Raw genomic sequence first — 17,361 nt, forward strand, 5'->3', positions numbered from 1 at the left:
ATATTGTAAAAGAAAACTATTACCTTTGAAACTGTAGTATGTGAAGAAAACCTGTGAACAAAAAGATCAAGGATATCAGCTTAGATGCATGACAATTGCAAATTCTGCTTTCTTTCATCTATCACTAGCGATCCCTGCACCTGCAATCCTGGCCACCCAACTGAGACATGTTTGCAATGGTCTGTAACAGGTTTGGTATAGTAGATGAGGCAGAAACTGTCTCAAAGCACACAATTAAGAAGTGGTCAGGTTTAGAGCATCATAGGGAGGAATTATAAAAATCAAGCGGCAATCTTATAGTCAATTTGACTTCCTTCTGTTTCTTGATCTGACTTACTGCTCTTATTTAACATTGCCTTGCAATGTGACAAAATTGTTAAATCTCATTATTAACCAGTTGTGGAGACTGAACATGCTACACACAACAACAAAAGATTAAATTGAAGTACGCAGAGCATGTATAGTACTTTCTGACCTTCTTGGATGCTGCTTCCCACCTCACACTTCCCGAATAAATATGTATTACTTTGTTATCTTAAATAAGAACCGAATTATTGCCAAATAAACAGGCCTATATTAGAAAGGTAAAAATTACTCTGGTCCACAGGAGTCAGTCAGAGGGTGAAAGGGTTAGACTTTCTGGCAGGATTTTAATGCTGTGTGTGACCACAGTCAGAGCAATACGATTGTCAGACCCCAGCACCTGGTGCACCTAAGAGTACAAAACTACCACTACCCATTAACTTAAAGTGCCACTTTACCACTAACCACCGTTATAAGGAGGCACTATACCACTGACCACTAACATAAGGGGAGACTATAACAATGACCACCAACATAAGGGGGCACTGCACCACTGACATAAGGGGGCTCTATACCACTGACCATTGATATAAGGGGGCACTATACCCTTGACCACCGACATAAGGGGGCACTATACCACTGACCACTGATATAAGGGAGGGGGGACTATACCACTGACTACTGCCAACATAAGGGGCCACTATACCCCTGACCACCATTATAAGGGGGCACTATACCACTGACCACCAACATAAGGGGTGTCAGAGACCAAGAAACCAGAATTAATAAAAGGAGTTTATTGAAAGCAACAATAAACAAAGTAGCAAAACAATAGGTAAATCCAAGATGTAGTCAGAGCTGAGCCAGAGGTCAGAAGCCAAAGCAAGTAGTTAACCGTGCCAGGTCTAGAAACACAGGTAGCAGGATGAACGAGTACAATAGCTTATAAAAAAATGTTTAAATTATAACAATAAATAAAAATAAAATATGCAAAAATTAAAAGTTTATAAAAAATAAATACAAATAAAATATAAAAAAATGCGAAAAGGTTAGAAAAACAAACATTTTCGGTTTCTGCCTTTTTATTTTAATTTCGGCTTCAGTTTTGATAATTTAATTTCTGTGCACCTATAGCTTTTAAGATATTTCAAATGCTGATTAAATCACTTACAATGGATGCTGCTCCTTGATGTTTAAAACTTTTAATATTCTGTAAAATCAGCTGTTCCCTTGATAACTGGCCCTGATATCCTGTTTTAGGGTGGCTACTTTCCCTTGCAGGGTCCTATGGAATCACCCTTATGTCTGCTGGTAAGCTGTTTGTGTCTTCACAAACACACAGGCACAGCAGAGCAAGCTGTTCCCTGCTCCCTGCTCCTCCCTTCTCCTTCCTCCCTCTTTCTTTCTCCCTTCTCCAAGTTAGTAGATGAACAGCTGCTGGTGACTGCTCTGTCCCTTGTGATCTTGCACTGGACAGGTAGTTCAAGAAGTTGAGCTGAGAGTTGAAGCTAGCTGTTTGGAAACATGATGACTGTAAGTGCTTGGGAAAATATTTAATTAGAAATAACTACTTTGCTGGGCAATATGTATTTGTTTGATCTGGATTGATTTTTAACAAAAGATTGAGCGTGTACCACTTTAAGGCATAATTTGTAGGTAGAAGTAATGCCCATACAGTATGTGTATGGTTTATGTATTGAGTAGACTGGGGCTTTGTTTAACCATGACTCCTATAGCCATGCCCACTGCTCAGCACCATGTTGTATCAGGTTGTATTGCTGTGTATGTCCTCAACGGAAGATTTCCCATCACTTTCCAATAGGGAAACACACAGCAATAAAAAGTTGACAGTGGCAATACAGCATCTTCATTTGTGAGTTATGGGTATAACTGTTTTAAAGAGATTGTTTGTTTCCTTATCACTAGAGATAGACTTTACATCACATTACTTCAATTTAAATGATGCCTGGTATTGTATATGTAGTATCTGAAAAATCAACTTACCAATCAAATATTTTCTGCTAATCAATTCATTCTAGGAAAAAAGACAGTATGTAAGGATACAGCCTTTTCAATAAAATGTTGTAAAAACTGAACGAAAAATACTGACCAGTCCCTGCAAAAGTTGTGGAGGTAAGTCTGTAAAGCAAAAAGGAAAAATACAGGTGAAACTTGAATAATTAGAATATCATGCAAAAGTAATTGCAGTAAGTGCTGCAAAAGGGGCCCAAACCAAGTACTGAGTACATATGCATGCTTGTACTTTTCAGAGGTCCGATATTGATCTATGTACAATCCTTGTTTTATTGATTGCATGCAATAATCTACTTTTTTGAGGTTGTGGATTTGGGGTTCTTGGGGTTTTCATGAGCTGTAAGCCATAATCATCACAATTATGACAAATCACGGCTTGAACTATCTTGCTTTGCATGTAATGAGTCTATCTCATATATTAGTTTCACCTTTTAAATGCATTAGTGAAATAAATGAACTTTGCACGATATTCTAATTATTTGAGTTTCACCTGTATAACCATGTTAGCATTCCTCATACATAGTTTTTTTCTTCTTTGAGACAACTTGCTTTGGCTTTTCCCATTCTAAAATCTACATGCGTATTTCATTGTAAAAATGTACCTCAAAAGCAAAACCAAAGGCAGATACAAGCAAAACCCTATACATATTACATTACTACTTAGAATAAAAAATAAAATAATGATAATCATATTGTGTATGATGCAATCCTAAAGCCTTACTGCAGCCAGGATGTTTTTAAATATTTTATGGAGAAAGAGCGCTCCCCTCCATCAGGTTGGAATATTTGTTGAAGGTTAAAGAAACGCCAATACATTTCGGGGACCTGCGTCTCCTTCATCAGGACTAATAATAGACATGTTTGGGGTTATTTAAAGTGTACCTATAGCCAAAACTTTTGTTTTAAGTTTGGGGAGCGTGGGGAAAGATTACAACCATAGACACACACAGCATGCGGCATGCCACACACCCCGCTCTCACAGTCGCAGTTTGACTGTCAGAAGAAGGAGCCTATCACTCCTCTACCCTCAGTACCGCCCCCCAGCACCAGGAAGTTCAGGGAACGCCATTTCCATGTATCTTCCTGGTCCCGGTGGGGGAGACAAGCGACCACATGTAAGTGGGGGAAGAGGGGCGGGACAGGGGTTATAGAAAGGTACTGGGTGTTTTTTACCTTAAGGCAGAAAATGCATTAAGGTAAAAACGCCTTGCCTTTAGTACTACAGTAACAAAGCACCCTATGTCTTTTGGAATCCCATGATGCATGAAAAGTAATTGAAAGTTGTATTCAGGCACCAGGTTGCCTGATTTTCATTGACGTTACAGCTTTATAAACATTTTGCAATGAACATTGCTGAGTCCAGGCTGCTGTGGCCCACAGGTGACCCTGCTCAGCAGAAATCAGATAGTACAGATTTTGACAGACTTTTCTTTGGGTACCTGGAACAAAGGAATTCTGGGCAGCTGTAGTACTTTGCTGATTGAGAAATGCCAACAAGAGACAAAGCTTCACTTCCGCGTTCATCCTAAAATAAAGAGAATAGCTGTAAGTGTAAAGAAAATACAACACTAATAGAAGAGACTGTAAAGCAATACGTCCTTTCAGTGTATTTTCCTTGATTTTTTAAGAACTAGGAATGTGTGAAGATCTTACAATCCAATTATTTTATTTAGCACAGCATGCTTTGCATTTCCTTTTGCAGTAAACTAAGCAGGACAGGATTCCTACATTGCCAACGTATGCCAAGGCAGAAGGGGTGTAGGGACAGCACACAGCCACTCACATTATTATGTTGTCAGGAACACATTTTCATGTATGATAAAATCTTCCATATTTCCACCATGCCTGTTAGTGCAGTCCAATTAGGTCTTCATTGTTGATGTCTCTCTCCGGTTTGTACGTTTCTTCTGATGGAATAGTGTAATTACTGTATACCTACAGGCTAGCCAGTAGACTGGGGTAAGAGAGGGCAAGCATAAATCCAGCTCTGACAAGAGGCCCCACAAAGCATCCACACAGAAACTCTCTCCTATTTTGCACTGCCACCAACATTTTTCTAAGGTAGGGAGCTTTTCAAACAGAAGACAAGGAAAGGGAAGTTTACAAAAAAAAATCACTTTATTCCTGTTTATCGGTTTATTAAAGAAACTCAAAGGTGTCTTTTTAACTGTATCCTTTTGTGCAGCCAGGGCTGGAATTATCATTTTTCTCCCCTAGGGCAGTTTTCTTCCCTTCAAGAAACGACTTTTGGTACTGCCTCCCTAAAGAAGCACACAAAAGGCATATGCACTGTTCTACATAAATATCATGACTAGAAAGTAATAATCATAGACATATTAAACATTTGTTACCTGTATTCAGGGCCGGATTAAGAGCATCACAGGCGTGATGGTCACCGGGGCTCTCTTCCTCCTTCCGGGCTGTGATTTGTAGTCTCTCTACAGGTTGGAGTCAGTGGTGGAGCTCCAGGGCCCGGATGCAGCTGCGACCCTAGTAGATCTGCCACTGACTCCAAGCTGTAGAGAGACTAAAAATCTTAGCAATACATTATACAACAATGCAGAATACTGCCAACTATAGAGGACTACAAATCCCAGTAATACCTTACACAGAAATTCAAAATATCACAAGCTATAGAGGACTACAAATCCCAGCAATACATTATACAGCAATGCAGAATATTACCACTAACTATAAAGGACTATAAATCCCAGTAATGCATTACAGAGCAATGCAGAATACCACCAGCTATAGAGGACTACAAATGCCATCAAAATATTTTAAAGGACTGCAGAATAATACCATCAGCTATAGAGGACTACAAATCCCATCAATACATTGTAAAGCACTGCAGAATAATACCATCAGCTATAGAGGGCTACAAATCCCAGCAATGCACTGTAAAGCACTGCAGAATAATACCATCATTGAAAGAAGGAAAGTAACCGCTCTAATCCCATTTCATGTAAAGTGCAAAATCTTTGAAATGACTGCTTGTTATATTGTTGCTAGTATTTTAGACTACTAATGACAAATCACGGCTTGAACTATCTTGCTTTGCATGTAATGAGTCTATCTCATATATTAGTTTCACCTTTTAAATGCATTAGTGAAATAAATGAACTTTGCACGATATTCTAATTATTTGAGTTTCACCTGTATAACCATGTTAGCATTCCTCATACATAGTTTTTTTCTTCTTTGAGACAACTTGCTTTGGCTTTTCCCATTCTAAAATCTACATGCGTATTTCATTGTAAAAATGTACCTCAAAAGCAAAACCAAAGGCAGATACAAGCAAAACCCTATACATATTACATTACTACTTAGAATAAAAAATAAAATAATGATAATCATATTGTGTATGATGCAATCCTAAAGCCTTACTGCAGCCAGGATGTTTTTAAATATTTTATGGAGAAAGAGCGCTCCCCTCCATCAGGTTGGAATATTTGTTGAAGGTTAAAGAAACGCCAATACATTTCGGGGACCTGCGTCTCCTTCATCAGGACTAATAATAGACATGTTTGGGGTTATTTAAAGTGTACCTATAGCCAAAACTTTTGTTTTAAGTTTGGGGAGCGTGGGGAAAGATTACAACCATAGACACACACAGCATGCGGCATGCCACACACCCCGCTCTCACAGTCGCAGTTTGACTGTCAGAAGAAGGAGCCTATCACTCCTCTACCCTCAGTACCGCCCCCCAGCACCAGGAAGTTCAGGGAACGCCATTTCCATGTATCTTCCTGGTCCCGGTGGGGGAGACAAGCGACCACATGTAAGTGGGGGAAGAGGGGCGGGACAGGGGTTATAGAAAGGTACTGGGTGTTTTTTACCTTAAGGCAGAAAATGCATTAAGGTAAAAACGCCTTGCCTTTAGTACTACAGTAACAAAGCACCCTATGTCTTTTGGAATCCCATGATGCATGAAAAGTAATTGAAAGTTGTATTCAGGCACCAGGTTGCCTGATTTTCATTGACGTTACAGCTTTATAAACATTTTGCAATGAACATTGCTGAGTCCAGGCTGCTGTGGCCCACAGGTGACCCTGCTCAGCAGAAATCAGATAGTACAGATTTTGACAGACTTTTCTTTGGGTACCTGGAACAAAGGAATTCTGGGCAGCTGTAGTACTTTGCTGATTGAGAAATGCCAACAAGAGACAAAGCTTCACTTCCGCGTTCATCCTAAAATAAAGAGAATAGCTGTAAGTGTAAAGAAAATACAACACTAATAGAAGAGACTGTAAAGCAATACGTCCTTTCAGTGTATTTTCCTTGATTTTTTAAGAACTAGGAATGTGTGAAGATCTTACAATCCAATTATTTTATTTAGCACAGCATGCTTTGCATTTCCTTTTGCAGTAAACTAAGCAGGACAGGATTCCTACATTGCCAACGTATGCCAAGGCAGAAGGGGTGTAGGGACAGCACACAGCCACTCACATTATTATGTTGTCAGGAACACATTTTCATGTATGATAAAATCTTCCATATTTCCACCATGCCTGTTAGTGCAGTCCAATTAGGTCTTCATTGTTGATGTCTCTCTCCGGTTTGTACGTTTCTTCTGATGGAATAGTGTAATTACTGTATACCTACAGGCTAGCCAGTAGACTGGGGTAAGAGAGGGCAAGCATAAATCCAGCTCTGACAAGAGGCCCCACAAAGCATCCACACAGAAACTCTCTCCTATTTTGCACTGCCACCAACATTTTTCTAAGGTAGGGAGCTTTTCAAACAGAAGACAAGGAAAGGGAAGTTTACAAAAAAAAATCACTTTATTCCTGTTTATCGGTTTATTAAAGAAACTCAAAGGTGTCTTTTTAACTGTATCCTTTTGTGCAGCCAGGGCTGGAATTATCATTTTTCTCCCCTAGGGCAGTTTTCTTCCCTTCAAGAAACGACTTTTGGTACTGCCTCCCTAAAGAAGCACACAAAAGGCATATGCACTGTTCTACATAAATATCATGACTAGAAAGTAATAATCATAGACATATTAAACATTTGTTACCTGTATTCAGGGCCGGATTAAGAGCATCACAGGCGTGATGGTCACCGGGGCTCTCTTCCTCCTTCCGGGCTGTGATTTGTAGTCTCTCTACAGGTTGGAGTCAGTGGTGGAGCTCCAGGGCCCGGATGCAGCTGCGACCCTAGTAGATCTGCCACTGACTCCAAGCTGTAGAGAGACTAAAAATCTTAGCAATACATTATACAACAATGCAGAATACTGCCAACTATAGAGGACTACAAATCCCAGTAATACCTTACACAGAAATTCAAAATATCACAAGCTATAGAGGACTACAAATCCCAGCAATACATTATACAGCAATGCAGAATATTACCACTAACTATAAAGGACTATAAATCCCAGTAATGCATTACAGAGCAATGCAGAATACCACCAGCTATAGAGGACTACAAATGCCATCAAAATATTTTAAAGGACTGCAGAATAATACCATCAGCTATAGAGGACTACAAATCCCATCAATACATTGTAAAGCACTGCAGAATAATACCATCAGCTATAGAGGGCTACAAATCCCAGCAATGCACTGTAAAGCACTGCAGAATAATACCATCATTGAAAGAAGGAAAGTAACCGCTCTAATCCCATTTCATGTAAAGTGCAAAATCTTTGAAATGACTGCTTGTTATATTGTTGCTAGTATTTTAGACTACTAACCCCTTGTATCTTTCTTTGAGATGAATCAGAGCGCACTGAGTTGCACTGTATATTTAATATTTCTTTAATATGACACTATATAGGTGTGTGTATAATATTTAGGTTTTTCACTTTGTGATTAGGACATTTGAATCTTTTTTCTGCTCACGGCATTGACCTTACACATGGCAAGTTTATAACATTTGGTCACTCATATACGTATTGTAAAAAAAGTTTCCTGATAGATGGTCATAACATCAGAGTGTTTGTTTGGCTACATTGAGTGCGCTTAGCACACAGAAACACTAGACGATACACCGGGCTGTGATTGATACTTTCACAATTTATTTTAACATTGTTACATTTCACTGTCACATGCCGAGATATTGACTCCAGGTATTTGCACATAGTTTATTATTTCCCTTTGAATTGAGAGATTGTTTAATCACACTCCGAAATTCACATTTACTCAGACCGAGCGCAACTTACTTGCTACACAGAATAATACCATCAGCTATAGAGGGCTACAAATCCCAGCAATGCATTGTAAAGCACTGCAGAATAATACCTTCATCTTTAGAGGACTACAAATCCCAGTAATGCATTGTAAAGCACTGCAGAATAATACCATCATCTATAGAGGACTACAAATCCCAGCAATGCATTGTAAAGCACTGCAGAATAATACTATCAGTTATAGAGGACTACAAATCCCAGCAATACTTTATACAGCAATGCAGAATAATATGAAGCTACATAGTCTGTGTTGCTCCGGGTTCATGGCCTGATGTCTCCAGGGTCTCAGGAGAGCTTTGTGGGGTTTAGGGGGGCTGTGCAAGCTCTCAGGAGGCTGTTCAAATTCTTAGGCGGCCAGCGCAGGCTCTCAGGTGGTCAGTGCGGGCTCCAGGTGGTCAGATCGGACTCTCAGACGGTCAGTGCAGGCTCCAGGCGGTCAGTGAGGGCTCCAGACGGTCAGTGAGGGCTCCAGGTGGTCAGTGCGGGCTACAGGTGATCAGTGATACTTTTGGTCAGTGAGGGCTCCAGACGGTCAGTGCGGGCTCCAGGTGGTCAGTGCGGGCTACAAATTTGGGCACATTTCAGGAAAAATTAACTACTAAAAAAAAAGCTTGAATGAATTATCTTTAAAAAGTAAACCTGTCTGCAGAGACACAATCATAACCATACTTATGGAATCAGAAACATAGAGAGAGATACAAGCGTTATTATATAACCAATTTGCAGGGAGCTGGCACTGCGAATATCTGTGAACATTCACTCTGTGCAAATACATGCCAAAATTACCTTTCTTTAGTTATTTTTATTACAAGATAAATTCATTTTTAAATGTTATCATGTAATATCACAATATGGGCACTAGATGAAGTTAAGGAGCGTGGGAAAGAAAATATTTATTTTCTATGCTCCTCAGTGCCATCTAGTAGCAATAATGTGATATTACATGAAAAAAAACATTCAAAAATACAGTACATTCCATTGAAAAGAAAGAACTAAAGAACATTTGTTTTGGCATACATCCACACAGAACGAATGTTTGCAGATATTCCCATTGCGAATATTTTTAAATATACCTTATTCATCTGAATGGTGTACTTCACTACCTTATAACGCTTAGCTATTGAGGACTGTAAGAATTATCTGCAGCTTTATCTACTCATACCTGTGAATGCAATGCTATGGCTTTTTACTCAGTCCTAAATAAAACGTCATCTCCTTGCTAGCAGTGGGGACAGAAAGCTGTGAGAGGGAAGGCAACCTGCCGACTATATTGCTCAGCAACAGCAGCACGAATCAGAACGGGACCAAGTGCACAAGGCACTGAGTCCCCTAGGGGGATTCCACTGGGATTTAACATTTGTAGTGATACTGTGTATTTGGACCTACCAGAGGTGTCTACCTGTTGCAAATCAGCTTTATGTTGAGGGTCTATCTTGAATAAATGTACAGATCCTTGCTTTATTTGTGTCTAGTCATGGGTTATGCCGAAAACAGGTGTTTGGGCAGTTCTGGAATCTAATACAGTCTATCACACCACAGCAATATCAGTTTTCCAAACTGTAAAAAGATTTGCTTCTAATGAACAAGCTCAGACACATTTAAGTAAAACAGCAGACTATAATCTGATCTGCAGTTGCTTCAGAAACAGAGTGAATTATTATTAGATCCCAAAATCTGTAATGCTGCATGTGTGCAGACAAAGACCATGTCCATACTGAGGAACAGGTAAAACTTCACAACAGATAGCGCTGTAGTGTGTAGAAGGCTTTATAAATACATCTTCTTACTGTTTTGTTTCAAATGCCAACATGTGCAATGGGATACCTCCTTTAACACAGTCTGCTAGGACAGTATGGTCACTTGCTGAATTGGCAGAATCCCCAAGCAGCTCAACTCTTGAATAACACACAGAGGATGAATCCAACATAATTTTACTTCAGGTAAGTGCAGTTTCAAAGATGGTTTTCTAGTATTTAAAGACTTGTTCCCACACAATGAGTTGGTGCTGCACAGGCAACCTTGACCAGGGCAGTCCCAATGCATACACAAGGCAAAGAAATAAGCTCCAGCATGCATGACTTTTTTCAGTGCAGTGTGTTGCAACACAAACCAATGCACCACAACACTGCTGTGGTGAATAGAAATTAATAAAATAAAGGTACATGTTGCATCACTAGAGTTCTTTCATAGTACAGAACATTTTTGTAATTCTTCCCAGGAAACATATGCAAATAAGCCTCTCTAAAAGGGGGGAGGACTTGGGTTGGGCATTCATATACAGGGCAGCCACTGTTACTCTAATGCTACCCAAATCCTAGCCATAAAATAACCATTCACATTAAAGTAAAAGATAAAAGTTCTGCCCACTTGTATTATTAATATCATATGCTTATATACTTCAGATGGGACATATTCTGTATGTTCTATAGAAAAAAGGGGACAGTCCTAGATTTTCAAGTATGCTTCAAAATGTATGCAATCTAAAAAAAGACCTCATTCCCATAACCGTGCTTACTAATGCTATCACTCATTTAACTCCCACAATAATAACATGATTATTGCTAGTGTAAATCAAATCGAGAATAGTCACCCTGGACATTTATGGGTCTTTTCATTTTTACTGGCTAAATAGATCAAATTTGTAGAATTTTGCATACTGTCACATTGTTATATTTGTTTCGTTATAAAACTTTCACTTTAATGCAATTTCAATTTGAATTCAATAAACCAACTGAACCATTTAATAATACACTTTGTTATGTTTTCACCTTTCCTTCCTCCCAAGGTTGCATTGTGAATGCAGAATAAAAATGATTAAGTTTACCTCATGGAAAAAGAATACATTAAAATAACTTTGTTTTTTTAAATTGATAAGGCTCTTTTATATAATTTAATAGAGCAGTATTAAGCAGTAATGGAGAGTGCATTTGATGATGTTCGCATATGGGGCACAAAGGCTAAGCATTTCATGCTCGTACCACTATGGTTCTGGCTTTTTAATTAATATGGCTCTTTTGTATAATTGAATAGAGCAGTATTAAACAGTAATGGAGAGAACATTTGATGATGTTCACATCTGGGGCACAATGGCTAAGCATTTAGTGCTCGTACCACTATGGTTCTGGCTTCAAACTGGACTTAGCGTAATATACGGTATATATATTTTATCATGTTAAGTGCATGCATGCTAAATAATGTGCTTATTATTTCTCAAGGATGTCATGGTACATGATACCAACAATATTTTCACCTTCATTTCTCACCAGGAGCCGGGCACCATCTTCAGGCTAAATCCTGGGTTAGCATCTACTTTCTAGACTAAATTTCTGGCGCTGCCCAAAGTGGACTTGAACTCAAAAAGTAATTTGTTATGTATTTTAAGGGAGCTGTTAATTGTGTCTAAGCAGAATCCTGAAAATTGTCTTGAAATCTTCCTGAACAATAGTAGTGCACATTCTAGTATGTGAGTGTACTTAGCCACTCCAGTGCCTGCAGGCTCATAGCTGTATGTCTACTTTGTGAGACATACTAAATTTCTGGCGCTGGCTAAAGTGGACATGAACTCAAAATGTGATTTGTTATGTATTTTAAGGGAGCTGTTAATTGTGTCTAAGCAGAATCCTGAAAATTGTCTTGAAATCTTCCTGAACAATAGTAGTGCACATTCTAGTATGTGAGTGTACTTAGCCACTCCAGTGCCTGCAGGCTCATAGCTGTATGTCTACTTTGTGAGACATACTAAATTTCTGGCGCTGGCTAAAGTGGACATGAACTCAAAATGTGATTTGTTATGTATTTTAAGGGAGCTGTTAATTGTGTCTAAGCAGAATCCTGAAAATTGTCTTGAAATCTTCCTGAACAATAGTAGTGCACATTCTAGTATGTGAGTGTACCTAGGCACTCAAGTGCCTGCAGCCTCATAGCTGTATGTCTACTTTGTGAGAGGCACTGCTGCCTGTGACTGCTAACCTCAGTAGATTTGAAGTGAGTTTTGGTGATGTCACTACTTTGCTACTCACTGTTCTCCTTGCTGGAAGCCCTGACATGGGGAAAGAAAGGCCCTATGTCTGCTAAGATGGCCACCTTCACACAGAGACACAGTGCAGAACAAGACTTGATAAGTCAGCAATGGGGAAAGGATCAGCTGCAGGGAGAACACAGGCAATGCCGGTGTCTAATCATTTCCCCCTATGACCTTTCTGGACACAGAAAGCTTACAGAGTTCAGTCGCCCTTTAAGTAGACGTTATGTTTTTGGCTGTGAGTACACTTGTAGTCTCAGAAAGATGGGTTCCCTCGTTTCTTTGGACTTGCTACAATATGAAATGTTACAGTTAGAGTGATCACTGTTGGAGGTGGAAATAAGGAAATTCTTGTGCCTGCTTGCAGCAGACCGATGCCACCATTCTCCCAGATTAAAACTCTCGGCCTAGGGATCATTACTTGCCTGGAGCTGTAGGACTGCTTTTTAATGATACAAGGTAGAGTTTTCCTGGAAAAGAATACTGTTGCCGTATATTGTAACATCTCAGGAATTTATTCATGCTGCTTTATAATCTTACTGATACATTGGCTTTAAAGGAGAACTATGAGGTGAGTGCTTTTCACTCACCTCATAGTTCTAGCCAACCTGTGACAATGAGACTGTCACAGGTCGGCTCAGTAGATCGGGAGGTGAGCGAACACATACCGGCGTTCGCTCACCTCTCGATCCTGTCACTCTCTGCCGTGACAGGGGCTGGATTCCCCCCGCTCCAATGCGACAGCGCTGACTGGCGGAACGGACGGGGGAGGGGGCGGGTACAGCTTTTGTTTTCCTACAATCAAAAACCTAAGAGGATAATTGGCTTCCCCCCAAACTGACCCTGGACTGTGAATGTGTGTGTGTGTCTGGAACAATAGACTTTAAGCATCTACGAGACAGGCACTGATGTGAATGGTTCCTTGTATTCTACAAACCACTGCAAAATAGGTTGGAGCTATACAAATACAGAACCTACTTTGCTTATCTTTAATTTTGTTGCATCATCTGTGTAAACTTGCAGAGTGAAATTTATACAGAAAACATCAGGATCATGTCAAGTAAAAATCAGGGTGCTTCTTATTTAGCAATGGATTTGCAACATGGTGTGTACATTTGCAATCCTAGAGGCTCAGCTGAACAGCTTTGCAATTATTTGCCACTGATTTTAGCACTACAAATAAGCAAATCAAAATTGGGCAGCTGAATTTTTTTTTTTTATTAAATCAAAGATTTTTATTGATTTTAACATAACATGAAATGTTTGCTATGACAGTGGGAACATGAGATTACAGCGTACAGCACGTGATGCAGGGGAGTACAGCCTATATTGGAAGGGGCACAGCTCTAGAGTTAAACAAAATGACAATTATCGCTGTGTAGTAGGTTCGCCCGTCGAGATGATCGAGGTAGTGATAGGGTCCACCCGAATACTGAGGGGCCCGGCAAACATACAGGTTTAAATAGGAGGAGTTGTTCCCACGTAAGGCACTGCATAGGGCAGCTGAATTTCTTACTTTAGCATGGTACTAGTTTTGAGCAACAGAGATGGGATTGATGTGCACGTGTGTAAGCTTATACTAAAGCAGTCATATATAGCATATATTGCTGCTCCTTGTTTGCAGTGCTTTGCTGAGTTGATAAATGTATTCCACAGTGGGTAAGAAATACCAATTGTTATACATTATATGATATGTTTACAGTACCCATTGATTCCAAAATCAAGCTCCTAGTGTGTATCACAATAGTCTCCTAGCTGTATATCTGCAGTGTGAGCTATAAGGCACTCCTGCCTCTTACTGCTAGTCTCAGGAGGTTTGGAGTGAGATTTGGTGATGTCACTATTGTGCTGCTTACTGTTCTCTTTGCTGGAGGCTTTGACATGAGGAAGCAAAGGCCTGCCTCTACCAAGATGGCCACTTAACAAAAAGACTCAAAACATGGCATGGTAAGTCAGTAGTGGGAATAAAATCAGCTGCAGAGAGACCACAGACAATGCTTGTGACTAGTCCTTTACCCTCTGCCTGCCTTTTCATAAGCACAACTTCCACTGTTCTGTTCCTCTTTAACAGGCATTGAATGCAGTTCACATTTTCGGCCGGGAGACGAGGAGAGACACAAGGTAAGTATATGGACGCGTGCACCCGCATGCAGACACCGTGGGACAGGAAGTGGACAGAGGACAGTGGACAAGGACAGAGGAGTCAGCGCTGGATCGGAGACCCGCCGCAGCGCTGGAGGGACAGATGAAAAGAACAGGAAAGAAGAAGATCGGATTAGGAAACATCATTTAAGGTAAGTGCTTTAATTAACATTGGGGGGAGGGTAAAATATTTAGAGAGAGAGATTAATTAAGCAATTATATATGTATTGTCTGCACTGTATTAGCAGTTTATACTCTATATAGATTGCCTACCTAAAACCACAATCCCGAGGCATGAACAGCATTGGTTTTGTAAACTCAATTGCTCTCACAATGACTTGCAATCATAAACCACATCACCTATTAATTCAGCGTTCTGCAGCTTAGAATCAATGATAATGAAAGTGTTTTTTTAATTAATTACTGTGGTTAACAGAATTTCACTGCACTTTGCACTGTTATTTAAAGGTCACTCTTCATTTAGCTAATATTTCCATTCATGGTAATTAGATTGGAGCAAAGTAATCATGGCAGTGGGGTTTTACTTATGCTGTTCTATTCATGGAGAATGCAGCAGGTGAAGTGAGAATTATTTACTAAACCTTGAAATGACTGCAGCTGGGGTAGGGTCTGGAACTTTGGTTGTGAGACCTTGTAGTCGAAGCCTCTGAGAAACATAGAAAAGCCAATGGTTGAAATAACTTACAACAGTTACCTATGAGCAAAATGTCACTTTTGATAAGACTGACCTTTTAATACGTTCAGGAATGCTCCAAGGGATTTTTAGTACAATACAAAGAAATTACAATACATAAACTTACCTTTCTCCGCACAGCTAGTTTGTAGTTTCTGCAACAGCTGAATACGCTGTACAGCAGATCCTGAAACAGCAGAAAATGTTGCTTTCTCTGTAATAAGGTCAGTGGCGTAAGCAGCAACATAATGTGGGCCAAGGGAGTTATTTTTACAATGCAGCTAGCGATCCCATTACAGCCTCAGCATGAAGCTGAATGACACAGGTGTGTTTGTAGCTGCAGCAGTATTGAACATCCACTGGACTCTCTGTTAAAGCTATGTCTATATACTTTTTTTTTTTATAAGGTGTTATGGGACAATTCCTGCAGGCTCAAACTGGGGAAAAAGGGATAATTAACATCATGTGTATTACCAAAAGTTTTCAATAATTTCAATAGAGTAGGACCTCTATCAGGATTTTTTTGCTGATAATGTCCCAGCTGGGGGGATTTACCCTTTAAGTTTATCCTGATGACCATTATCACTGGGACTGAAAGTAAGAGGATATTCAAATTTCTATGTTGTCACCAGAAAAGGAATAGAAGGGAAATCTTCCTATAGGGATACCTGTCCTGGTGACAACTGTCCAAGAGAAGATTTCCCTCACTTTGGAGAGATATCCTTTTGTGTCTACTGGTCAGGAAGGGAGAGTAAGTGACTGTTTCTACTGTACGGTCGCACGTCTTTTGAAAACCGGCCGAAAATCATACGATTTTCGGCGGGTTTGTGGCGTGCTCGTAAAACAAATGCCCGCTTAGCATTGCAGTCATCGGAAGCCCTCCCCTCAGCGGGGCGGGCTTGCTATGATCGCAAGTACGATCTGCCTGTCCAAGATGGGCAGATCGTACAAGCTTTTAATTAGCTTACAACCATCACAAGACGATGGTTGTAAGGTGTACGGCCAGCTTAAGACACCCAAATGAGATGGCAGGAATATTGACAGGAATTTTAACCATTCCCTACTCTATACAAAACAAAAAAATATGGTTTTGGTTTTGCATACAATTTAGTTTAATGGGAAAAGGGTAAACGTAAAGGATAAATGAGGTTCAGATTGGGCATGGGTTTGAGATAAAGCCCGCAACTAATATGGATTTTTGCTGCCATAGCAACTAACTACCATTAATGCACTTACTGGCCTTTGAAATTAGGTCAAATGGCTTAGAAGGGCCAAAAAAGGGGAAGGTGTAAGTAAGCCAACACCTCACTGTAAAAGGTTGGATTCTCAGCAGCCATTTGTCATTGTGTGTAGTAGTTTAGGGAGAGATAACAGTCTGTATAGGGGGAGTTAGTTGCTGTATAGTGCTATACTGTGCTATCTTGCGCTACATAACTGTGAATTGCAGTGTGGTGGGCCACACATTCTCCCTGTGTACTCCCTATGTTCACAGATTAGAGACCCAACAGTTCTTTTTAGGACGACACTTATGTGTGTATCAGCAACAACTGTTGTTGCTGTTTGGCAGCTGACCAACCCCCCAAGTTTTTTTTGGTTGTTGTTTCTATTGTTTTTTTTATTTCATAGCCATTGTTATATTTTCTGCTAGGTTAAAAAAAGAACAAAATATTTGTTTATATTTTTTTCTAGAGCTTTCTAGAGCTTTTTTATATCTTGGGGTCCACAGCGGATACTTGTTGCATCCTGAGGTAGGGAATGTCTATATATTTCTAGCTTAAAGCACATGAAGGAGGTAGTTGAGTGGTTGACAAAGCCAGTGGCGGAACTACCGCCGGTGCAGGCGGTGCGGCCCGCACCAGGGGCCTCGGCCCTCTAGGGGGCCCAGCACAGTCCCAGCGCCGGATCGGTACCCAGCGGCCAGCGGGCCCCCCATCTCTGCGCCGAGAGTGTCGGATCATCCGTTCATCCGACACTCCC

The 17,361-nt window shown here is 40.2% G+C and overlaps 1 protein-coding gene across 1 annotated transcript in view; it reads right to left on the minus strand.

The window, feature by feature from the left end:
* OTOA (otoancorin) overlaps positions 1 to 17,361 on the minus strand; it is an 87,752-nt gene that overhangs the window by 62,146 nt on the left and 8,245 nt on the right. Inside the window, 1 exon segment of the mRNA XM_018565664.1 lies at positions 24 to 51. Coding sequence (XP_018421166.1) covers positions 24 to 51 — 28 coding nt within the window.

This window comes from Nanorana parkeri, unplaced genomic scaffold (assembly GCF_000935625.1).
Source record: "Nanorana parkeri isolate BGI_ZX_2015 unplaced genomic scaffold, ASM93562v1 scaffold3, whole genome shotgun sequence".
Lineage (NCBI taxonomy): Eukaryota > Metazoa > Chordata > Amphibia > Anura > Dicroglossidae > Nanorana > Nanorana parkeri.